General features: G+C 39.2%; 4 protein-coding genes across 54 annotated transcripts in view; 1 reads left to right on the top strand and 3 right to left on the bottom strand.

The window, feature by feature from the left end:
- Positions 1-9851, bottom strand: part of LOC117578157 (sodium channel protein para) — a 76294-nt gene extending 66443 nt beyond the window's left edge. For 18 of the 50 annotated variants that reach the window (XM_034263388.2, XM_034263380.2, XM_034263382.2 and 15 more), the window contains exon 1: positions 9717-9848. The gene's annotated coding sequence lies outside the window, so the exon portion shown is untranslated. Of the gene's footprint in view, positions 1-9716 lie in introns of all 50 variants that reach the window. The other 32 variants (XM_034263406.2, XM_034263395.2, XM_034263396.2 and 29 more) reach the window with 5 other exon arrangements.
- A 4308-nt stretch (positions 9852-14159) lies between these two features.
- Positions 14160-17767, bottom strand: LOC117567689 (eukaryotic translation initiation factor 4H). Of its 2 annotated transcripts, none has more exons than XM_034247817.2 (5): positions 17613-17767; positions 16545-16850; positions 16173-16471; positions 15237-15461; positions 14160-15164 (listed from the first exon to the last, which is right to left on the bottom strand). In XM_034247817.2, the coding sequence occupies exons 1-5, from the start codon at positions 17642-17644 to the stop codon at positions 15013-15015; spliced, it is 1014 nt and encodes a 337-aa protein (XP_034103708.1). In that variant the 5' UTR covers positions 17645-17767; the 3' UTR covers positions 14160-15012. The 2 variants fall into 2 exon arrangements, with proteins under 2 accessions (XP_034103708.1, XP_034103717.1); XM_034247826.2 differs by having other exon boundaries at positions 16254-16471; positions 17613-17765.
- A 471-nt stretch (positions 17768-18238) lies between these two features.
- On the top strand, positions 18239-19816 carry LOC117567680 (eukaryotic translation initiation factor 2 subunit 1). The gene is made up of 2 exons (XM_034247806.2): positions 18239-19067; positions 19137-19816. Exons 1-2 carry the CDS (start codon positions 18373-18375, stop codon positions 19462-19464), a joined length of 1023 nt encoding a protein of 340 aa, XP_034103697.1. The 5' UTR covers positions 18239-18372; the 3' UTR covers positions 19465-19816.
- Positions 19817-20462: 646 nt separating this feature from the next.
- LOC117577662 (protein DDI1 homolog 2) lies at positions 20463-25341 on the bottom strand. The gene is made up of 4 exons (XM_034262549.2): positions 24620-25341; positions 22632-23166; positions 22284-22569; positions 20463-21697 (listed from the first exon to the last, which is right to left on the bottom strand). Exons 1-4 carry the CDS (start codon positions 24873-24875, stop codon positions 21275-21277), a joined length of 1500 nt encoding a protein of 499 aa, XP_034118440.1. The 5' UTR covers positions 24876-25341; the 3' UTR covers positions 20463-21274.
- Positions 25342-25660: the final 319 nt, after the last annotated feature.

Here is a 25660-nt window from a genome sequence, read left to right as displayed (position 1 = left end):
ACACATACCGAGAGTGAGTGCTGCTGTTGCCTCTGATGTGGTTTGTAGCTCTCGTTATGGAAGTTACAATTAGAGAGCTATGCAAATGAGAAATATATACAATGTATTTTTCAATCGAAATTGTGAAATTGTTACGGAATCGCAACACACTAAAAAAACATTGCATACTTTCAGGCTGTGTGTGTGTGTGTGTGTGTGTTTGGCCTTTTAGACATTCTGTTCACATTCAATCCATTGTCACAGCACGTATTTAATAATTTATTTATGCAGCATTTACGTTATGTAAATTTGGCACACCCAACAACAACGACAACAACAATAACGAAAGTAAGAACAACAACAAGAGCAAATCAGTAGCAGCTGAACAAGAAAACCAATTGAATAGCAACAATCAAATTGTGACAATAGACGAAGGAAATGGGCACACGCACATTTCTAGGCGACAGCACTGTGCACAGTAGGGAAAGGCCTGGGAAACTCGATAACTTTTTAGGCTTTGCTTTTTCTTCTTGCCATTGCTTTGTCATACATATTGTTGAAGCGCCCAAAAGTCGCAGGCAAATAAATGAACACGCACACACAGACATACACACACACACACACACACACACATGTTACATGACAGTTAAACGACATTTTTGTGCGAGGAAAATTCCAGTTTTGGTGCCATTAAGCGAGTAGCTATTAAGCCTACAAATAATCCAGCTCTCAGCTTATGCAAGTGTCCAAGAAGGCATGCAACAGCCAGGCGTTGTATACCTATATTAAATAGCTTAGCTAGTACAACAACCAATTCAGTTGCAGAATGTGGCTATTAAATCGCAGCGCACAAAAGTATGCTGTGAAACAGTGAGTTTCGCATTGATAGACAGCCGCATAAAAGCGGCGCACAAAAGTATGCAATGCAAAATGTGCTGTCAATTGAAGCCGCATTGTTGTTATGTAAAGCAAACAACAAGAAGCAACAACAACAACAATAACACGAATTCAAATAAAAATGAACAGAAATGCCAGCAGCATGTTTGCTCGGCTATAGCCGAGTATTTACTCATTAGAAACTGCCATTAACTTTATTGACTTTGCTTGGTCAGCGGACAGAGTTGTTTTTTTCTGTTTTTTTGTTTTTTTTTTGTTGTTTTTTCGGTTGGGGAACAAAGTGTGTGCTATATACTAAAGAAATATGCGACAGCGTGTCGCCAGAGTGAAAATAAAGCATGCAAAGCACACCGAGGCTAAAATTAACTGGAGCTTAAAGCAGCACAAAATACCAACAACAACAAAAACGAAAAACGAAAATTCTTTGAGCTTTGGGCTCATTACAAAAATTGCTGTTGCATACTTTTGCGCTGCAGGCAAATAAAATGGAATGCAGCGCGCTGCAGCTGTTGTTGTTGTTGTTGTTGTTCGTGTTCCGTGTTGTTGCAGATGTTTCAATTGCTGTTGTTGCTGCCGCCACGCTAGACAGGCAAACAACTTCAAAAGCGTTGCACAATTTTCGTTTTGGCTGTCAGCAGCGAGAAAGTAGGCGAAGCGACAGGCAACCAACCAAACCAGGCAGGCAGGCAAAGCATTCAGTCAGCCAGTCAGGCATTCCCCAATCTGCCTCACTCCGCCCTCTGCGTTTGCTCCCCTTCCCCGTTCTCGTCTTCGTCTTCGTCCGTGTCCGCATTCTACTCCTAGTTTGAGTCTGAGTCCGAGTCCGAGTCCGTGTTCGAGTTCGAGTCCTCGCGTCCTCCGCCTTGTCCCTGTCCCTGTCCCTGCCCCAGTCTCTGTTCCTCTGTGTTGTTGCCCTCGCCTGTTCCTTTTTGCCTTTGCCTTTTCCTCGTATAATTCTTTTTTTTCCATTCCAGTTGCATGTTTCGTTGCTCGCCTCGTCCTCATCGTCCTCGTCGTTGTCGTTTTCGTTGTCGCTCGGCTCATTTTTGCGCACAACACGAAACGCGATATGGCACACGCGCGTGCTGCGCTGCCAGAGGCGTAGAGCCTCGTCTCTGTCTCTGTCTCTGTGTGTGTGAGTGTCAGTGTGTTGGTGTTTTGTATTCGTGTGCGAGGGGTTACATGCTGCCTTGGCTTAGCCAGTTAGCGAGGCGCCACTGCTGCCAGCCTAACTGACTGCCTGCCTGCCTGCCTGACTGACTGACTGAGTGACTGCCTCAGTGACTTTGCTTCTCTGCTTCCCTTACCACCCCCTTACCCTTCCCTTTCCCTTCGCTCCACTCTCACATTCCTTCGGATTTCGCTGCTATTTTTCGAGTTGAGTTTAAGTTGAATTGTGTTGTGTTGTGCGCTGCGCTACGCTGCTTTGGCTTTGCTTTTGGCTCTGCTCTGCTCTGTTGAGTTGAGTTTCGTGCCAGCGCAGACGTCGTCGTCGCCTTACATACACATGGCATATGCGCGCTTGAAAAGGGACATGCCAGATACACTCGCCCACAGAAACACACTCACACTCATACACACACACACATGCACATAACCTAAGCAGCAGTGGCAACAACAACAATCAGTTGAAGACAAGCCACGAAAAATCGAAAGTCCAAACACACACAAAGGCAGGCACACTTCAAAAGCACTCCAAAAGCACACACACACACACACACATGCATAGTATGCATGCGTGCGTGCTGCGTGTCTGCATGTGTGCGTGCGTGTTTGCTTGTAAAATTTTCGTTGCCTACTTATGAGCGCTGTGTTTGCTGGCATTTCAAACAAATTGCAAGTTATGCATTCGCATTTGGCCTGCGTAACACACACTCACACACACAGGCAGAGGCACATGGAAACTCACACGCACACATACACTCACACACACACACACACACACAGAGATTTTGGCAGCGTTGCGAGGCGTATACGCAATCTTTTGCTTTTGGGCCACACACAGCAAGTATACGCCACGTTTTACACACACACACACACACACACACACCGCTGCTTCGTCTGTCAACTCTTATTTGCACGCACACACACTATGAAACAACAACAATAAAAAAAATCATATATATATATATAAGTTTATATATATATCAATTTATGTGGCAGACAAATGTTGCGTTACGTTTGCAGCTTTTTCCTCTTTGCTCGTTGTTCGTTTCCTTCGTTTTCTTCACCTTTCCTTTTCTTTCCTTTTATATTTTTTTTTGGTTATTTTCAGTGTTTTTTTTTTTTGTGGTGTTTTTTTGTTTGAGCACTTGAAAAAATACAAAAAAAATAACAAAAGAACATTGAGAACTTATGTAAAACGAACGTTGCCGTTGCTTGCACACTCAATTTGCCTTTGGTATCCTCTAAATTGTTAAAGCATTTTTATATATATAGCGATATACGATATATGTGCAAGATATATATTGTATATATATAGAGCAATGTATATAGCGTGAGCATGGCCAACATATTTTTGTTTCGAATTTCAAACACTTGGCTGCCTTGCTTGCTTTTTTGTTGCCCTCATCTCTTCTCTCACGTCTCCAGCCCCTTGACTGCGTCTTGTGCGATGTGTGCGACCAACAAAAAAAGAAAAAAAAAAAAAAAAAAAAAAATATAGCGAGTCTCTCATTTTGCTCCTCTTACATTTCTTCTGCTCGTTTTATAGATTTTTTTTTTGGTGTTGGGGTTTTATAGTTATATTATTTTTTGTTAAGTTTGATTTTATATAGTTATTTAGTTTAGTGATTTTATATTCATTTGATTTTCTTGCTGTTTCTTTTTTCTTTCCTTCTGTTTTTTTTTTCTTTTTTTGTCCAAAAAAAAGTGATTTTTGGTTTGACTGCTGTTTGGGTTACCCGTAATCCGTTCGTCTCCGTGGTTCACTGAAACTGTCAGCTGCCGCAGCGCGTGTGCGTTCACAGAGTGCGACTTTCGTTGAGTTTTGTGGCAATCGCTTCGGCTTTGAAGCTTCGTCGACAGCGGCGGCTACCGACTTCAGGCATCGGCAACGGCATCGACATCGGCTGTGTGCCAGTTTCCAGTTTCGGGCGGAGAAAGAGAGAGAGAGAGAGAGAGCGCGCGGCGCCATGCCACGCCACACTCGGTCATTGGGACAGGCCCAGGACAGGACAAACGAAAGCACAAGCCATCGAAGCGACGAGAGCAGCGAGAAGCAAGCAGGCAAGCAAGCAAGCAAAAACGAGCAGCGAACGAGTGAACGAAGAAACGAAACGAAACGAAACGAAACGAGCAGAGCGTGTGTCTATGTGTGTGTGTGTGTGTGGCGTTGAAAAATGTGACCAACTGCTGCATACGTCAGGGCGCAAAAGGCATGCCAAGCATTTTGCATTTGCAAAGCCAGCAGCAGCGAGCAGCAGAGACAAAGATGGCAACAGCCGCGTGAATGAGACGGCAAAAACAGCGCGCTGACTTTGTGACTTTGTGCCCCGTTATTGCACTATGCCGGCATTCACACACACACACAGACACCTACAACTAACACACACACACACACACACACACACGTACGCATGCACGTCCTGGGCGAGCCTTGGGCAAACATTTGATAGCAACTGCGTTCTTGACTAATTGACCATAACCGACACATGACAATTAAGCCAGGTGCACTAACTGAACGAGCTGCTCAACTGATAAACGCGCTACGCACCCTCAACAACGCCACCCCTCTACGTTTCTCTCTATCCATTCTTCACTACTCACACAATTCCCACAGCCATAAATTGAATGCCATTAAACGGTGCTGTCGTCAACGTTGACAGTTTCTATTTTTTTATGGCCAAGACTGCAACTATTTAGCTCCCACTACACATGTCTTCTAACTATTGTTTGACAATCGTACAAGCTATTAAATACAGTAAAAACTGAATTCTAAAATATGTAAGATATACCAAATATATACTGCAACTGCAATTATACAATGCTTCTAACTACTGTTTGACAATAGTAGAAGATATTAAATGCAGTAAAAAATAAATACTAAACTAGTTCACAAGTTATAGAATTCTTGTTATCTTTGTTTGAAAATAGCTACAAGCTACTACATTAAATAAAAAATACTAAATTATATAAAATGTACTAAATAATATACTGCAAATATGTACACAAGTTGTACAGCGCTTCTAAATACTGTAAATACTAAATACTAAAATATGCAAAATATACTACATAATATACTGCAATTATTTAGTTCCCACCAAACAAGAACATAAATTATACAATGCTACATAATTTAGTTTGACAATAGTAAAAGATATTAAATACAGTAAATAATAAATACTAAAATATATAAAATATACTAAATAATACAGTAAAGTGTAAAATATAGAAAAATTCTATCATGCCGCCAAATTTGTATTCTATTTTTATACCATATTTTTATTTCCTTTTTCTGAATCGTGACCGAACTGTCATTATATCGATTGCTTATAATTGTTACCCATAAATAAACTTATTTCTTTAGCAGACTTGTCTTTCAAAAATATTTTTACTAATAAAGATTTTAAATGGGAAAAACGAAACAATAAAAATATTCTTAACGCCTCTTTTAAAGTAATTTATCAAGTCTGAAAAATGTAGCACAGCTTTTATAGAATCGATTGTTTTCGTTATGTCGCTAGCTCATAATTTAAGCCCATAAAAATCTTACTATACTCTTCTTTAGGATAATTTCAAGATATTCTTACTAATATAAATTATGTTATTCAAATGTTTTAAGAATTGAATTGAATTGAACACGAAAAACAAATCAATAAGAATGATTTTTGGAGATTTCCTTTGAGAATTCAACTCACGCCGTTCCAAATAACAATTTCCCAAGCATTTCACCCGACTAACAAAATACTTTTTCAGTTTGAAACTTGCACCTCCAATCAATTGCAATGGAAGTTGCCTTTGCTTCGACTTCTTTCTTTCGTTTTAAGTCTTTTTTGGTGTGTGTGTTGCTTTGTTTTTGCTGCACAAGACTTTTAGCTTATATATTGCGCTGAAATTGCTGCGAGAATGGGGCACGGACATGGACACATGGGCACGGGGCATGCATAAAACATTGCAACACAAAAAGCACAGAAAAGAAGAAAAAAAAACGAACTTTACAAAATGGTGCAATTTGCTATGGAATTTAAATCGAAAAATGTTCAATGCGAGACGGGGATTTGAATGCAGCTGAAAACTATGCTACATAAATTGTGCAGAGGCAAGAAAAAAAAACCGAAATGGAAAAGGAATAAAAACAACAACCAACAATATGAACTATGTTATTAACTACAACAGCAAACAACGAGAGGAGACTCCCCGACTCCATCTCCGCCCACACCATTAGTTATTAGCTTTCAGTGCGTGTTGGACAACATGGCGTATGAGCAATGCGAGCTGTCACACAGTACACACAGTCAGCGAGGCAACTGCGGATGATGTCAGCGAACGAGCGAGCCACAAATCGTTTCAGTGTGTGTCGTTGCCTCTTTGCGTACGTCTCTCACTCTCAATGTGTGTGTGTGTGTGTGGCATGCAACACTGCCGCAGCAGCAAGCAGAATATAAAAAAAAAAATAGCGAGCAGAGAAAAAAAGAAACGTCAGTGTGGCAACAAAGTCGCACGTACGTCCTCGTAGTGTCCTCGCACATACGATGTACATATATATATACATGTTTGTGCGTATGTGTATGTGTATCTGTGTGTGTGTGTGTGTGTGTGTGTGTGTGCGTATGTGTATGTGTATCTGTGTGTGTGAACACTTTAGCCAGCACTCCTTTACCACGCGCGTCTTCTTGCCTTCAATGTGCCGCTCTCTTTCTTTCTCTCACTCTCTCTCTCGCTCGCTTCCCTTACTTTTTGCTTCTTCGCTTCGCTTTATTTTCTGTTATTTTTCTTTCCCTTTTTCCGTTTTTTCCTTTTTTTTTTTTGCTTTGTACCCATTTCATTTTGCGGCCATTGCGGTTGTTGTCGTTGCTGTTGTTGATGTTTTGATGTTGGGCAAAAGTAAAAAGGCGCTCATTTCATGAATGAACAATGACGACATTCTGACAGTGGCAACGCTTGCCAGCAACAACAGCAACAACAACAACAACAACACCAGCTGTGGTTAGCAGGTGCTGCTGCTGTCTCAAGAGGGGGGTTAGGAGACGGAGGCGGAGGCAAAGGCGGAGCAAGGATGACAGTTGCAATGCAGCGCTATCTGTCGTCCATCACATTGTCAAGTGCGACTAAATTTCCGCACCTTTGTTCACACAACTAACAGACAGACACACGACACACACACATGGGACACACACACACGCACACTCACACAGTTGGCGACAACTATGCAAAGAGATTGATTTGAATGACGTTCATCGGCAATAGAAATATGTAGGTGTGCATTGTATGCACAGCGCATTGTTGTGGAAACGCAAGTTTCAATGGCAAAAATGCGCTGCATACTTTTGAGCGCAACTTAAAATTATTCTACCTTGCAAGCGAGTGCAGAGCAGAGCAAGATTATCATAAGACCCGATTAAAACGCAATATCGCTATCAGCAAAATGCTTTCATGAAATAGAATAAACAGAAGAAAACAGAAAAGCAAAACTTAAGCGGCAAATCTACTTAAAAACTGCAAATAACACTGCGCAAATTCACTAGCAAATTATAAAACATTTTCAAAGGAACGAATATATATAGTTGTGATTAGTAGCTGCACGTCAAAGTCAGCTTAAGCAATAGCTAATTAATTGCAATATTAAAGCACGTGCAAAAACTTTCTCAACACAAGTTTTACTTTTCAATATAATCTGGGAAGCAATCTATCCAATGCTAATCTATAAATCAACAGAACAAAGCCTATCAACATCAATATTATTAATTTATCTCTTTAGGATTGAACTGTGTAATTTTACATTTCATATCAGAAAATAATTTGGGAAGTTTCTCAATTAGGTTTCGAATTTTTAAATACAGATGAATTTCCCAATTATAGTTTTGGAAGCAAGCAATAAAAGCAAAGATTCTAAGCTATAATTCTACATCAGTATCAGAAAACTGTTTAGAACAAATTAATAAAAGTATAACACAAAAAAATGTATGCAATAAAAAATAAAAATCGTTTGGAATGCTGCACTTTAAATGCTATTTACAGGCCATTTAAAGGCCGCGAAAGGAGCGCTGTGTTGACAGGTTCCATTTTGGGTCGAGTGCAAGTGCACTTTCCATTTCAACGAGCTGCTCCAGCGAAGGGATTGGTGCGGGAGGAAGGAGGGGGGAGAGTGGAGAATGGAAGTGGAGGAGGTGGCAGAATTGACCTCTAACTGCCAAGCAATGGCGTTGAGTGTGTACGAGTAATCTACACCTGGAACGACCCTGCACCTCTCCCTCTCCCTCTCCCTCTCTCTGTCTCTCTCTCTTTTCCCCTCTCTCCCATTCTCTTTCTGTGTGTGTCGCTGCCTGCACGTCCTCGTCGTTGTCGTTCTCGTCCTCATTCCCATCCCCATCCCACACCGTCGACATTCTCGTCTTCCCGGTTGCTCGCATTAACATAACCTTACATTATTCAACTGTGCGTTTCCTTTGCACTTTGCAAGGGCACGCAGCTTGCCTCAGACGCATGAGAAAGCGAGGAACAGAGAGGGACGCAGGTGGGAGACGGAATTGGCGGCAAGAGGTGAAAGGGCATAGGAAGAGACAGAGAGAGAGAGAGAGAGAGAGAGAGGGAGGTGTAGGGCTTGAGCTAAATTTACATAAATTTGGTTTATGAGTCGCGCGTGTTTCACAGTTGTTGTTGTAGCTGCTGCTGCTGTTCTTGTTGTTATTCTTGTTGCTGTTGTTGTTGTTGTCGTCGTCGTTGTCGCTTACGTGCTGACAGTTTGTAGAACCATCGACGACAAGAACAACGAACAACATGAGCAACAATAACAACAACAACACGCGGAGAACAACACCATAGTAAATATAACAAGGCTAATTATGCCATCGTCGTCGCCGTCGCCATCGCCATCGCCATCGCCAGCGTCATTATAATTACGCGTAATTCTCGTACTCAAGTACATTGGATTTGTTTGCTGTGTGCGATCGTTCATTTTCCTACTACATATTCCCTACTCACTCGCACGCACACTCTCGCAATTAAGTGTGTTCGTTCAGTGCTGCCAGGCAAGAACTATCATTTCACCCATTTAAATATCGCGATCAAAAAGTCTTTCAATCAGTTAAAACAGCTGCTCAATCAATTCAATCACAAGTTAAGCAATATAACACTGCAAAAATTCCATCGGCAATTTTGGTTTAGCATTAAAGCTGCTTCCGTTAATTTTCAGTTTTCTCTCTCACACACATGCAGATACATAGATTTAGATGCCGTTAAGTATGCAACATGAGCGTCCACTCATTGGCCAGAGCAAATTGCAGCCACCATCGCAGCAAAATGAACGCAATAAGCAATTTACGAACGCACCTTTCTGCTTCTTCTTTCCACAGCAACCAAAGCCAACAAACCCCTGACCCTTGTTTCAGCCAATTACCAGAGAGAGAGCGAGAAAGAGAGAGAAAGGGATGGAAAGAGAGCGCCAAGCTCATACTCTTTTACTTTTTTGCTTTGCATTTCGTTTCGTGTTTCAATGCGTTGCTCTGGCAACGTAAGCAACAACAACACCAACAATGACGACGACGCCGTCAACGAGCGTTAAAATGTGCAGCAAACACGCGATTAAAGTCCACAAAAAAAGCAAGAAGCAGAAAACTGGGGGCCCACAAAATAGGCAGAAATCATCCAAATGCCACGAAGCCAAACGTTTTGCCACTTACCCTCTTTTCCTTTTGCCTCCTTCTCTTCCGCTTCGCTGTTCGTTGCTCGCCTGCAGCCGCAGTCAATTTGTGGGGCAGACATCCTAGCGACGCCCCTCGCATCGCCCCACGCCTAGGCAAGCAACATGTGCGAGTGCAGCTGCACCCCAAAGCCAAGGCAAAATTTGCAGAGCTGCTGCTGATGAAGTGATGGTGGGTGGCGGGATGCGCGGAGTACGCGGGGTAAATGTAAGGCACGCGATTTGCTCAACTGCTGCATGCAGTTGACTGATTTTTTGGCAGGCATTCGGCCAAACAGCCTCAAAATGGAGCACAACATGCAAAGCGCGCCGGTCTCTTTTTCACACACGTGTTTTTTTTTTCTGACTGCTGATGCCATTTGCTTCATTGTTTTTCGGGGGTTAACTGCAATGCGCCGCGGGCGATGAACGGCATCTTTGTGCATTCCTTTCTTCCCACCTCCATGCCATTCGCGCCAATTGCAAGTGTGCTTATTGCAATTTGCCATTCACATGGCAGCCTCACACTCACGCAATTGAGAGCACACTCAAAACCTATCTGCATGCGACATATAGTCACTTTAGCTTCCCTCTGCCTATCGCTGCGATCTGCAGTATGCGTTCTCTATTCGCCAAAAATTTCTTATATCCATACATACATATGTATGTGTTTCTAATTTGTGTCAGGCACCCTTGCCCAGTTCAACTCTAAATACAAATATATAAATACAAATACAACCGAGAAAATAAAGTCTAACGCAAAGAAATAAAATACAAAAAATTAATACTTTGCCTTCTTCGCTTGTTGCTGACTGCTATTGCAAAGCACTCAGCTTCTGTCAGGCAGCCGTCGAGTTAATTCTGCGGGTTCCCAGGCTCCATCATAATCAACGCTTAAATGCAAATTAAAAGCCAATTAATTATGCGGGCTCCCACACATACACTCATACAGAGTTTAAGTTTGTGGGCTGCCCCACATATCGTATTTGTTGTTCCAGCCTTCTAATGGCGTCATTACGCGCGCGTTTCTGATAACGTTAAATGGAGACACACGCCACGAAACGCTAGCCAGGAAAAGACAAACAAAAACCTGACAAGTGCTGAAAAATTCATCAAAAAGTCAAACGACACGCATACACACACATAGACGGACATTAGTTTTTGTTTTAAATCTTATTTTTATATGCAATACACGCACTTGTGTCCTTTACACACACATATGTATGTATGTATATGCATGTACGCTCGCCTCTTGCGCGTGTGTGTGGCTGTGTGTCGTAATTGGCAGCCTGTGCCACTATGGCGATGACATCATGCAACAGCAGCGGAGACAGCGACGCGCCAAACACCTTTTTCAGTTGCCAAGTGTTCCCCTTAACATACTAGAACTGTATAAGTGTGTGTGTGTGTATGTCTGTATGTTTACTTGTGCATGTGTGCGGGCTTGGCTAACGCTTCAATTGGCCCTATTATAAATAGCAACTGACCAACGCATAAAGACACACACACACACACTCATCGACTGCCGCTTGTGATGAGCGCGTGACGTAATCGTTTAGTCACGTGAATCACGAGCTTAAAAGCGGTACCGAAAATAACAAATGCACTAGAAAATACCAATTACAATAAGATTTGCTCATTTTTAGGAGAGTAATTTCGCTGTAGACTGGCTAATTAAGGTTAGGGAGGAGTTCCCTAAAGCATCCTGTGTGAAATAGCGAAATTGCCGACCCAATAAAAGCGTTAAATTTGTGGATTTGTTTATATATATATATGTATATATATATATATATGTATATATATCGTACAAAATGTTCAACAACAAAAAATATATATATATTATGTATATATATTTTGTTAAGAATTTGTTAAATTATGTAAGGTTTGAATTGTTGCTTTTTGTTGTTAATATTCATCTTCTCATTTCTTTGCTTTTCTTTTCATTATTTTTTTTTGTTTCTTTTGCGTTATTATTGTTGTTCGCTGAAGCTCAGCTTTAGTTATTAGGGGATTTTGGTATTTGTTGTTAGAATTGGATTATGAAACTATGTAATTAATTTTGTTGTTGCTATTTTTATGTATATTTTGTATAGTTTTTTCGATTTAGTTTCGAGTGTTAATTCGTTTTGCTAATTAAATAATTTATAGAAATTTTTGCGGTTTTTCATGTTTTTGTTTTTAATGTTATTAAGATTATGCAAATAGCTTAAACCTCTCAATTTGTCATTAAGTATTAAATATATAATATTATGTATACGCTTATAAATATATACATACATATATATATATACATATATATATATATATATATATATATATGTATATATATATATATATTTGTCGATATTTATGCTTGTATGTATCTATAGATGTATACAAATTGGGATATATACTATATGCATATTCATATTTATTTTAAAGACGTAATTTAACGGCTAATTTGCTTTGTATAAATTCTTGTTTTTTTTTACTCATTTCTTTGTTTGCTTCGATTTTTACTTTCCTTTAAATTTTCATACTGGGCGTCATTTAAAATGCATATCAAAGTTCTTAATTACAATACATAATTTGGATAGGTATATTTTGTTGTTGTTATTAGTTGGTTTTTGTTGTTAATTTCAATAAATTTCTGGAGGGGACTTTAGATGTTAATGTTAAATACAATTGTAAATGTAATTGTTTTGTTTTTGTATTTGCTTACTTGCCCGCAGCTAATTGTTTACTGTTTGTCTACGCATTTTTAATAGGTAAATCTTTGAGTTTTTGTTTTATTTAATTTAATATTAGAGCTAAAATTATAAAAAATTTACGTTTTCATTATTTTGTAATTATAATATGTATTTTGTTTTATATTTTTAGCTGGCATATTGCGTGCTGGGTTATTTTTATTGCATTCTTAATATATGTAGTTGGTGTTGTTGTTGCAGATGTTACGTCCATTTGATGTTAGTTTTGTTTGTTTTTCTCTTTCACTAAATATTATTCGTTATGTTTTATGGTACAAAATTTCTTTAGTATATATTCTTCGTCTCCAAATTTAGCGCACACTCTTCATTTATTATTTTCTATTTGTTTGTTTTTTTTTTCCATTTTATTTTCTTTTGATTTTATTCAAAATGTAGTTTTATTCTTTCGATATTTTCTTTTTTTTTGGAGTATGCAGAAATGGAATTTTACTACCAATTCATTCAATCTATTCAAAATCAAATCAAATCGGCCCGTTCCGAATTCCACTTTCAAGGCAATTGCACCACTCAAATATTTATAGCATACTTTTTCATATCAATATTTTTGTAGTTTCTCTTTTCTATAAAATAAATTGTAGCAGAAATTTAAATAAAACAGAAAGTTAATATGTCAGCGAAATTCCGTCAAAAGTGAAATTTGAAATAGGCGTGATTTGGAACGGATAGAACAAAATTGTTATGGGAGAATTAAGCGGAAGGCAGCATTGTTAAGAATGTTATTTTATTTTAAACGAATTTAAAACTTGCGCAAATCAAATTAAAAATAAATTATATTGTGAAGAGTAGGAAAACAAAAGAAAAAAACATTTAATTGTGTGTGTATATTATTTTTGTTTAACGTAGACGCAGGCAAAAAAAAAGTATATATATTTATAGATATATAGAACAATTAATTCATACACTTGACTTAATTAATATACTTGACCTGCATATTAAAATTATCTACAAGAAAAAAATATAGTATCCTTTTGTTTTTTGTTTTTGTTTTTTTTTAGTGTTTAGCTTTAGTTTTATTTTACGTTTATGTTTTATATCAATGCCGCCGCCGTTTTCCCCTCCCTGGGTCGGTCCTGTCAGTCAGTGGGAAAATATATATATTGTGCCAAATTGAAGCCGACAACAACAAGAATATTACGAAAATAAATCAACAAAAATGTTTTAATTTAAAAATTTATCGAAAATAATTATTACAACAAAAAAAAACGTGAAGAATATACGAGCGAAAGAGAGAAAGGTAGAGAGAGAGAGAGAGAGAGAAAGTGAGGAATATATGCTTTAAGGGGAGAGTGAAAGCGAACAAGAGAGAGATAGAGAATAGAAAAGAAACTGTGGTCATAATATATCATTATTGATCATCGCGATTTAGACTTTTGGATTACATAGTTATTGTGTTTAGCATTTTATACATATATAATATATATATATATATATACTATTTGTTTATATATATATGTATATATAAATTTGTCGTTTATTTATCTTTTGCTGTTTATGGATTTCTTTCTAATACGTACTTAGTTGGTGTTTTAGATTTTCACTGCGATTCGGTTTTCTTTTTTTATTTTTGCATTTTTTTGTAATTTTTATTTAAATATATGTTTTTCATTTTTTTCGTGATTTTTTGTTTTCTTGTATTTTGCTATATAAACTGTATAAACTGCCTGCCTGTCTCTGCCTGCTTGCTAAACGCTAAACGCTTGTCAAATTGTAGTTTGTTTTTTTTTTTTCGTTTTTTTCTGGTTTTTGTTTTGTATTTTTTTGTTGTTTTTTCTCTTAATCGGTTTTTGCTTTGTTTTTTATTTTCTTATCTTTTTTGCTTAAATTGTAGAACGTTTTGTTTGTTTTTGTTTTTTTCTTTTTTGTTTTGTTACTTGTTTATATATGCATTTACTTAACTAACAAATAGCAGCGCGCATAATTCTGGGCTATACTCAATCAGCATAGCTATATGCACGGCTCTCAACTTTTCGCTGCTTACAGACTAACATTTAAAGACTTTTCATTGTTGTTGTTTCTAATGTGGTTGCAGTTGCTATTGATGTATTGCTCCAACGATTTCGAAAGATATATCCATAAGGTTTATCTCGCTGTCAATTTGTTTCCTGTTTTTGTTGTTGATGCTGTTGTTAAGTTTGCTTCTGTTATTTGCTTTTCGTACATATATATATAGTTATATATATATATATATAAATATATGTATATTATGTATGCATAGTACATAGCTTTTGTTTTATATAATAGGTATATAGCGTAGTTATTAATTATGTTTCTTTTAGTTGTTGATTTTTTTTTGTTTTGTTTTGTTTTCCCCTCCTTTCGCAGCTTATCTTCGTCTTCTTCGTTTCATATATATATGCATGCCGCTCTCACACACAAATCATAATCATCAAATATGCCCTAACTTGTTTTTTGTTTTTGTTTTTTTTTTTGTTAACATCTTGTTGGTTTTTGTTAATTATTTTTTGTTTTGTTTTGTTGGTTTTTTTTGTGTTTTTCTTTTTTTGTTAAATATCATTTAGGCATATTAAAAACACCGTAATCCACCATCATCTAGTTATCGCCATTCTGCAGCTCCTTGAGCTTCTCCTCACGTGGTTTGGCATTGCCAAAAATGGAGGCCGATTGTTTGGTTTCGGCCACCGCATTGATGGGCGCCGCAATAGTTCTGGGCGCCAGCTGAAGTCGTGGTCGTTCCGTATCATCTGCAAGATGCACAAATTGATTATTAAAGAGAATACTACTAAGAATGGGTCTATTTCGCAATTATTGTTTACCGATTGCACCCATTGAGGGGCCGCCGCTGGGACGATCGGGCTGCTGGTTGGGATTGTAGTGAGTGCGCTCGCGGTCACGGTGCCTGCTGAAATTGTTATAACGATCGCCGTCGCGCGACTGATTGCCATAGCTGCCCTCACGCTGGCCTCGATCCCGATCCTGATTCCGATCGAATCGTTCATCGTTGTTGAAGTTGCCATAACGACCGCGATTCAGCGGACGATCTGCATCATCAGCAATAACAACAAATATATATTTGAGTTTAAAGATTAGATTAGCATTGATATTTGTTTAAGAGAGAGAGATAGTTATTAAGAAGGATCATTGCATTAAAAAAAGGATAAAATGGAATTTGCTCTACTGCCCAGCACTAAATATATATATAAATATATATATGAGGTATATACTACACTATAGATCGAGCAACATGCTGCTGGCCAACTTTTGAAGTGTAAAAAGTGCGCATTCGAAAACCAATTCAAATCGTTGTCAATCGTGTTGTGTATGCGTGTGTGTGTGTGTGTTGGATTACATAATGCTTATGTTATTGTTTATAATCTAAACTAACTAATAATGTGAATAGAACTGAAACAGAAATACAGAAGTAGAAAGTGGCGGACAACGCCCAAAAACAAAACAAAAACATATTCAAAGGCAACAACTTAATACTTAGTACAAATAATAATTTACTTTGGCAATTAACCAACAGAAAGGTGCAAAGAGTAGGTGAAGAGAGAATGGAATGAAGAATAGGACGGTTCAGAAGGATTGATTCGATTGTTTGTTTGATTGTTTTTGTCCATGCTGCTTTCAACTACGCAAAATTGTTTGCTCTACAAAAATGCAACTACGTGTTTGTAGATTCGTTTGGATGGTTCGTTTTTTAAAGGAGGTTGCAGTTGCAGTTTGTTTGGCAGATTAAAAATGCTTTTTACCATTATATCCTCTATTCATGCCGGAGCTGGCGCCGCCACGACTTCTATCACTGTGACCACCATAATTATCATTGTACGAACCTCTACTATCGCCGCGATTACCAGAGCCGCCACCAGCTTCGCGACCACCTCCAGAGCCGCCGCCGCCACCGGGACCGCTCCGACTATAACCCTGGTTGCCACCGCCGCCACCTTGACGCGGGGGTCCGCGTTTCTGGAAGCCATCGCGACCGCCATCACGGCCCATGCCGCCACCGCCGCCGCCTCCATTGCCACCGCCAATGCCGCCGCCACCAGGGCTATAATAAAAAAAACAATGGGGACGAATTAGTTAGGAAACTACAAGTATTTTCATTCAAGTGCCGCACTTACCGCTCATTTTTCCTACGATCCGCAATATCGATGCGCAGCGGTGCCGACAAATCATCAAGTTTGATGCGTCCATCGCATTCGAGCGCACGCTCTAGATTATCGAGCGTCTCGAACTCCACATAACAGAAGCCCTTGAACTGATCCGTTTCGCGATCTTTCACCAGCCGCACGTTCTTCACCTCAAAGTCTTTGAATATTTTGGTGACATCGCCCTGGACGAGACCTTGCGGCAGATTGCCGACGTACGCAATAAAAGGCGGTTCCGTTGGCAATTGCCTCCCATGACGTTCACCTCCAAATCCTCCTCTGGAAACACACAAAACATAACAAATGAGGTTAGTGGAGAAAAACAATAACAAGAAGAAGCAGAAGCCGGCCGCACGTGTGACCGAAAAACAAAAACAGTTGCCGCTCAAATTACAAACCAAACAAACATCGTCTTGTAAATAAAGAGACAACGCAGCTAATACAATAACAAAAAAAAAAGCGCGCGCTTTTAAAAAATATATCAAAATAAAAGCGGGGGAAAAAAACCAAAACGTTTTTAGAAGTTCGCCTCGAGATTTTTTCTTTTTGTTGTCTCCTCTATTTTGAGCCGCCCATAACCCTCGAAGGCGGCGGCGGCGGTGGCGGCGTTGCTGTTGTGTCGCTGCCGCCGCCGCGGCTGCTTTTCTTAGTTGGCTTTGGCAAGACGGACGCCAGCAGCGACGCTCGACGGCGCAGCAAATTGTCCGAAAAAAAACCAAAACGAAATATCGCAAAGAAAAAGTAATGTAGAAAAAAAAAACACGCACACTTGCGCGCACTCACACGCACGTACATACATGTGTATATGTGTATGCTTGTAGATTTTTAGGGTTTGCGCGTGTGTACCTTTGTGTGTGTGCGTGAGTAAGTGTGTGTGTGTATTGGTTGACTTTTGCTTAAACCGCGTGCATTATTATACATTGGAGCACTTTTGCACTAACTTTTTGGGGGCACACGCGAGCGTCATTCACATACGCAACGATTTCACACAATTTCGGCGAGCTGGCATGCACAGTACTTAAATTATTTAATAATATTTACCTAGCGTGTTCATAACCACCTCTTCCAGCCATGTTTTATTTTTTTCAAATGAGCGAATTCGCTGCAATCCGCAGACTGACTACCACGATTGTCGCCGTGTGCACGCGCTTCAGTGTGTACACACCAACTCACGGAAAAAACAAAAAAATGCTCGCGGCCCGCGGAAATTCTAAGCCAATAAATTTGTAATGCTCAAATATTGTAATTCTACCATCGCAATAATACAGCAAAAAAAAAATAAGGGAATTTCTATGTTGCCACTGTCATTATATATTGCAAAAATATTTGCATTACTTTAAATCACGCCCAGATGCAGATAAGAGGCAACACTGACCAATTCGCCGTATCTAACAATATATTTCCATTGTCCAGCACTGTATATAATATATCGATATGGCGAATAATCAATAATGTGCCGCAGTAAAATATGTCTAAATCAATGCAAATGTATTTTTAAAAATATTTTCGCCTTAAAAATAGCAAATAATGTAATGTTGTATATTAAGAGATTTGACATGCTAGCAATAAAGATTAGTCATCGATTACATCGATAGCATTTGACCGGCACTCAATTCGCTGCAGGTGTCATCGTTAAGCAACACTGTTCTGTTGCCGCTGCCGCTGTGCTTCTTCTTCTTACGCCACAGTTCGGCAGAATTGTACACGTTTTTGCTGCAATTTTTTTTGTTGGCATTTTCTCTCAGTTTGTTCAAATTAAAATCGCGTCGATAAAGTGTATTAAAACGCGCAAACAGTGAAAATGGCATTAACCTCGCGTTTCTACAACGAAAGATATCCAGAGATCGAAGATGTCGTCATGGTCAACGTGCTCTCCATTGCCGAAATGGGAGCTTACGTGCATTTATTGGAATACAACAACATTGAGGGCATGATCTTGCTGTCTGAGTTGTCACGTCGTCGCATACGCTCCATCAACAAATTGATTCGTGTGGGCAAAACAGAGCCCGTCGTCGTTATACGTGTGGACAAAGAGAAGGGTTACATTGATCTGTCCAAGCGTCGTGTGTCGCCCGAAGACGTGGAAAAGTGCACCGAACGCTTCGCCAAGGCAAAGGCCATTAATTCACTGTTGCGGCATGTGGCCGACATTCTGGGCTACGACAGCAGTGAAAAGCTGGAGGAGCTGTATCAAAAGACAGCATGGTATTTTGAAAAGAAATACAACAGCAAAACTGTGGCCTATGACATCTTTAAGCAATCGGTGACGGATCCATCAGTGTTCGATGAATGCAATCTGGATGCCGAGACCAAAGAGGTGCTGTTGAGCAACATCAAACGTAAACTGGTCTCGCCCACTGTCAAAATTCGTGCTGATATTGAATGCTCCTGTTATGGTTATGAGGGCATCGATGCTGTCAAAGCATCGCTGAGCAAGGGTCTCGAGCTGAGTACCGAGGAGCTGCCCATCCGCATCAATCTAATCGCGCCTCCTCTGTAAGTTGACTGACAAACAGCGTTTGGCTTGTATTCTTTGTATTAATAGTTTCTTTATTTTCTGGTTAGCTATGTGATGACCACATCGACCACAAAGAAGACAGATGGTCTCAAGGCATTGGAGGTGGCCATTGAGAGCATACGTGCCAAGATTACCGAATTCGAGGGCGAGTTCAAGGTGATCATGGCACCCAAACTGGTCACCGCCATCGATGAGGCGGATCTGGCGCGTCGTCTGGAGCGCGCCGAGGCCGAGAACGCTCAGGTGGCTGGCGATGATGATGAGGAGGATGCCGCCGATCAGGAGGGCATGCAGTTTGATCCCGAGAAGGAGTTCAATCACAAAAACGCGTCTGCCAACGACGACGATGACGAGGATGATGAAGATGAGGAGTAAACAAGATGAACAACAAACTTTGAACAACAAAAACAGCTACAACAATAACAACAACATGATCAGCAACTGTAATTTATATAAATATATACATCATCTATGTATGTTTAACACGCGTGCGTGTGTATTGAGAATGTGTGTGTGAATCAACAACAAGTAACAACAATAGACAAAAGAAAAAACGAAAACTATTTAATTTTTTTTTTTATATATATTACTCAAGAACATTTGCTTCCTGGCTGCAATGACGGTATTGAGAAGGTCCGCGTATGTAAATACATACAAAATGCTACATATATATGGTTTATACATTTATAACTAAATCATTATAATATAATAAATACAATTTTAAAAACAGCTTGCGTCGCAGCAAACAGAAGTTATTAAAATTATTGGACATTTTTTGATTTTCTCGTTAAATATTAATATGGAAAATTTTACAAATAATTTTAGGGGAATCTGCTCGAACTATTTTTTTTAAAAACAATTATTGTTGAGGAGGAACTTTAATTTTTTTTTAAAGATTTCAAAATTCAGCTGGCAGATAATCTTAGGAAAATTATTATAATTGATTACTCAAGAGCACCTCCGTGAAAAGAAAGCTAAGGATTATCCTAAACTTAGTAATACTACGAACATTAACAAGGAAGAGAACTACAGACGAGTGTGCTCGACTATGAAATACCCGCTACCCAATGTTAATAAAATAAAAAGAAGTCCGGTATTAATTTTAAAATATACCAAATTAATTACCACAAAAGTACTAAAATATGCCAATGACTAGAATTGGTATATTGATATAGTACTATATTGAAAATATACTATTAAGTGCAAAATATACCAGATTGTCAGTCAAAGCTACTAAGACTCTTAGTAAATAGGCGTTTTTGCCCATACAAAAGTATTTCTTAAATAACTTCGATCATTTTTGTTTGATTGCAACCAAATTTTCAGGAATTATAAATGCTATAGTTATTATTATTAATTGATCTCTAGGCGCATCCAATCCAAAACAAGTCTCGTTTTATTTAACCATTTCACTTCGTACATACATTACATAGGTTTTGTTTTTATGCTTAATACTAGTTCAAATTGTATAATTATTATATACCAAAACGTGTATAATTAGTGTAGCTGTGTGTATATATTATGTTGTGTATGTGTGTGTGTGTGTGTTGTATATATTATGTTGTGTTTTATAATGTCTTCTGGCATTATACGATGATGGTTCGTAATTCGTTGCAAAGCGGCTATTCAACCATAGACGGTTTTTATTGCAGTGTTTTCGTCGTTTTTCCATTTCACACACAAAAATTCTAAATCGGATTTCGTTAAGAACAATTTAAGGCTAGAAAAAAGATCAATTACGTTCATGTCATTAATTAAAAAAGAAATTTGAGGGCCTGATTTGCTTCGATTGTTTTTTTTATGGGGTTTCTTTGGGATCTCTTGCGCATAGCATTAATTAACTATTGTACAATTAAACGAAAACAAAATCAAGGGAGAAGGCATTTAAAAAAGAATTCGTTTAGTTTACAAAAAATTTTTCTAAATTAAAAATGATTTTTTGCACCTCAATTTTGTTGTTTTTTTTTTTTTTAGTTTTTTTTTCGTTTTGATTTGTTTGTTAAACACATCGGAATCGGAATCGGCAACGACATCGATATTGTTATTGATGAGTTTCTTGTGTTGTTGTATTGCAAAATGGTTTTGATTGATCCCAGAGCATTGTAGGAGAAGCAGAAGGAGGTGGTCTTGTTGTTGTTTTTGTTGTGGTTGTTGTTGGAGCAGCAGCTGCTGGCCAGAGCAGCGTTCAGCTGAATCCAGCGCCACCGGCAGCAGCATTGCGGCTAACCAGCATCGAGCTAGCAATCGCCTTGTTCCCATTGCACAATCTCAGCACCGTGAGAACATCGCTACGCGGAAAACCCAATGCCATCAGATCACTCACATCCTGCTCCGTGAAACGATCCAGCGGTTGTATCGAATTAATGTTGCTGGCATTGAAACCCGTCGTACTTCCACTGCTGCCGCTCGCTTGACTTGTGCTTGCTCCTGCTGCGCCGCCACTTTCTCGCTTGCTCTGCTCGATGGCCTCGGCAATGGCCTGTTGCTCGTTGTCCTCCGGATTGCCAGTGAGGCGGGCGCAGGGCGGAAGCTCGCTCTCCGGCAGAAACGGCGTTGAGGTGCCCGTGGTGCCAATGATCAATAGATTGCGCTGCAAGTCGATAAGGCACTGTTCAAATAGAAAGAGATGGCACATTAGTGAACTGTTACAAGTGCGAAAGAGACAGACAGAGTGGCTGAGAAAGAGTCAGAGGGAACTATTTGAAAAAAGTGTTAAAAATTAGTACACTTAATGGGTTTAATTTATATACATTTCAGATTTAAGTTGCTGCTTACAAGCTCTCGTACTTAAAGGTGTTTTTTCTTCGCTTTTTTAGGGTAGAAGAAACATTTAGCTTATTACACTATAAAAGCTACTAAACCTATAAACTGCTTGAGAAATACATGAATTAATTTCACATGTAAGACTAAAATTGTTGGCATTACAATGTGGACTCTATATTCAATTAAAAAATTTGTGTAAAGCTTTGAGAAGCTTTAATATGTCTAAAGAACTTTCCAAAATTTCTTGAAGCTTTCAGCAATCTTGTTTTAAGTTTGTAGCCTAAGCAAAGGAAAGAACATTTTCAAAATTTTAAACAAAAGTGTCAAAAACATGAGAATCTTTTCATTTCATAACTAAAATACGACAGACGAATGCCAAACAAGCTTTAGAAACAGAACGCGCAGGACTTATTGCTAAAGAAGCCACACACCTGATGCCGCTTGAGCATGTCGAGGCCCAACAACATGTCCATAGGCTGTTGGCCCAGCACCGTGAAACTGGAGGTCAGATGATCGTTCTCGATCTGCAGCTGCACCATGTGAATGCGTCCCAAAATCGGCTGTGTACCGACGCCCTTAGCGACACCGTTCCAGCGTGTGTCGATCAAGCGATTCACATGACAGCGTTCAGCGCAATCCTTGCTCATGATTGTCGTCTGGGCGCCGGAGTCAACGAACGCCTTGACGGGCACACCGTTCACCTTGCAGTTGATGTAACTGAAAAGCAAAAAAGAGTTGAATGGACATGGATACTTAAGTTAAGAAATAGTTTAACTTACAGCATGGTAACTGTGCCAAAGATTTCGGGATTGTATTCGATGGCAGCGGCCATGTTGTCCTGAATGTTCTTCTGCTTGATCTCCTCGGCAATGAGACGCTGTGTCTCCTCATCGAACGGATCCGCATTCAGCATACGCATACGCTGATCATTGCGACGCTTTCGCTCCGTGATATTCTCGCGCAGCACACGCTTGAATGTCTCCAGATCACCCGAATCCAAGGCTTCGGCCAGCGGTGTATTGTACTGTCGCAGCAGCGACAATGCTTCCGGATTCGAGAGAAACACTTCGCGCACCGTTGCCGGATCATCGTCGAGGTTCACATTGAAGTCATCTGTCATGGGGATGTCCGTCAGCTGCTGTTGCTGCAAGTGCTGCTCCAGCTGCTGTCGCAAACTGTTGCTGCCAATGCCGATGCCGCTGCCTGCCGATGCTGTCTGTGTCGGCGGACTGTTGCCCGTGCCGCTCGAGCCCGGCACCGCGATGCCGCTAAAGTCCAAATTGCTAATCGATGGAATCGTTGCATTCGTTGCAGCTGTAAAACAGAGATAAGATAAGTGGCAGGTTGATGACAAACGAAGCTGTTCGCTTGATTTCACTTTGCTCTCGCTGACAGGGCAGATTTTTGCAAGTAAGCTCGACTGCGAGTTACCCGATAACTTTTTTTAATTACCTGAGAATATTTTAATTTCAAAAAGGATGGATTTAGTTTGTGGTAAAATTTAAAATATTATCCTTATCCAAAATTGTATTCCCCATGACATATCAGACTGGTTAAACTACATTATACTTTACATTAAGTTAAAGTGTAAGTGTGTATATACCCTATTACTATACAGTTCTTCCGGGTATCAAAATTATACATCATGCTGATGATTCAGTTAAGAATTTCTTGTCACTCAAAGATTAGCAGCTGGCCAGTTTATTTATTTATTTCTTTTTGGAGATGTGCATAAGACTTGTTAATCAATGAAATGTATAAACATATCAATTTGCCTTTGCTGCTATTTCATTTATCACAATCTTGTGAAATAATGTTGATAATTTCACCAATCGATCGTAATGCAGCATAATATAGTTTTGATGTAATTCTTGGGCATTGCATTGATTACTAAGTTTCAAAACATGTGTGAAGCTTTGAGAAGCTTTAATTTCAAAAGAAGTTTCCAGAAGCTTTCAACAACTTTGTTTTAAGTGCAAAGTAATTACATATATATGTACATATGTCTATATATGAACATATTTTTCTGTAGCTCTTTAGTATCTGCTCCCTCTGAACTCTCAGGTATATAGATACATATGTATAAAATCGCAAGACAAATACCTCACCGAAAAAAATTGCGCGCTCCCACGCAAAAAAATAAATGAAATAAAAAATAAATTAAAGCATTCGGACACTGTATAATGACCCACACTTGCATACATGCTACACATACACACATACTATATGCAGATATTCATAGGTGTTTGTGTGAGTGTTAGACAAGGCCAATCGTGCATGGGGGGTCACCGAAGGCGTTTGCGTCGGCGTATCCATGCGAATGAACATACACACACACACATGCATTGAGTTCGATTACCTGCAATGCGTGCACACTGATGATGCACATGCATGTCGATAATAGTGTTGCGTAGTGAATTATCAAAATCAGATCAACACTTTGCAAGTGCATGTGCATGTACATACATATGTATGTGTTTGTCGTGCTTTACTTTGCTTTGCTTACTTTTTGACTTTCGCTTACCATTTGAATTGAATGGAATGTGCGAAATACAAAAACAAAAAAACGCAGCACACACACATGCATACACAACGCTTCTTAGTAGTATAGCGATTGCTGAAGAAGTGTGTACTGTATTTATTTTTAAAATGTATGAATTCTTTCGCTGATTTTTTCCATGATGCTGATGATGCACCACCAACAACTTGGCTAGCATAAGGAGCAATGACCCAGTTTTAAATGCGCGCTCAAGAACTTTGCACTCACCTGTACGATTGGGATTAGGATTATGCTGATTGATCCGGCGTCGCTCTAACACAACGCAATCGCCATCTCGGACTCCAAACTGTTGCAACGACTGCTTATCGTTGTTTAATTCGCGACCGTTGAATAGCAACATGATTTGACTGACCTCTGCGCCAATTTCCATCGCACACAAGGCCTTTAGATTTTCCAGCTCCAAATCCTCGGCGACATCGAGAAAGAATATCTTATCATCGGTGGTGGTCACAGTGATTTTCATCGCGGTGGCGTTTTTGCTGGCGGCGGCGTTTTGTTTATATATGTTCTATGTATGTTTTCCTGTGTGTTGTGTTGTTTTTGCTTATTTTGAACACAGTTGTGTGTCTTTAAATATGGATCCCTGAGCAAATAGTAGAGTATGTGCTGCGTATCAGTACAGCGCAAAATAATAAATGCGTTTGAATTTCGTTGTTTGCCTCACGTTCTTCGCCGTCGTCGTCGCCGTTGCCGTTTTCTTTTCTTTTTGCGTTTTCTTTGTTGTTTCTTTTTTCTTCGTTTTTTTTGTTTCCCTATGCTTTGTTGTTTTGACCCACCGAAAACGCCGCTGCCGCTAGCAGTGTGACCGCAATTGAAATTGACAGAATATACTATTTAAAGTCGACAAATATATCATTCCAAACTTCTAGCTGCAGCGCATTTTAACGGCCAAATACAGTTATGTTCTAATCAAAATTGTGCCGTAAAACTTAAAAAAATTAAAAAACAACAATTAATTTTGTAATGCAAAAAACATATGGGGTATATTTTTGTAGCGGGGGACATAATTTTCATGGGCAACTCTTTAAAATCGAAAAATTAACTGACTTATCGATGAGTGATTCTAATTTGAGTTTCTAATTTGTTTTATTATTATTTAAGCGAATTGTTAATTTGTACATTTGCAACGTTTTTTTTGTTTAATTCTGCGATATGTGTATTTCAGTTGTGGAATACAATAATTATTTTTGGTATTTTATCGCTGTTGATGCTTTGGTGCTATCGAACGATGATTCAAACAATATATCG

Source organism: Drosophila albomicans, chromosome X, assembly GCF_009650485.2.
Source record: "Drosophila albomicans strain 15112-1751.03 chromosome X, ASM965048v2, whole genome shotgun sequence".
Classification (NCBI taxonomy): domain Eukaryota; kingdom Metazoa; phylum Arthropoda; class Insecta; order Diptera; family Drosophilidae; genus Drosophila; species Drosophila albomicans.
Note: the sequence above shows the minus strand (reverse complement) of the source record. Positions and strands in the feature narration are given on the sequence as shown.

Coding starts and splice junctions, on each gene's coding strand:
- LOC117567689 (XM_034247817.2), bottom strand. CDS start 17,644: ATGGCTGGAAGAGGTGGTTATGAACACGCTAG. Junction 16,851..17,612: donor GGTGGTTATGAACACGCTAG/GTAAATATTATT, acceptor GTGTGTTTCCAG/AGGAGGATTTGGAGGTGAAC. Junction 15,165..15,236: donor CCCCTCAATGGGTGCAATCG/GTAAACAATAAT, acceptor TGCATCTTGCAG/ATGATACGGAACGACCACGA.
- LOC117567680 (XM_034247806.2), top strand. CDS start 18,373: ATGGCATTAACCTCGCGTTTCTACAACGAAAGATATCCAGAGATCGAA. Junction 19,068..19,136: donor AATCTAATCGCGCCTCCTCT/GTAAGTTGACTG, acceptor TTTTCTGGTTAG/CTATGTGATGACCACATCGA.
- LOC117577662 (XM_034262549.2), bottom strand. CDS start 24,875: ATGAAAATCACTGTGACCACCACCGATGATAAGATATTCTTTCTCGAT. Junction 23,167..24,619: donor TCCTAATCCCAATCGTACAG/GTGAGTGCAAAG, acceptor TCTGTTTTACAG/CTGCAACGAATGCAACGATT. Junction 21,698..22,283: donor ACATGCTCAAGCGGCATCAG/GTGTGTGGCTTC, acceptor CTATTTGAACAG/TGCCTTATCGACTTGCAGCG.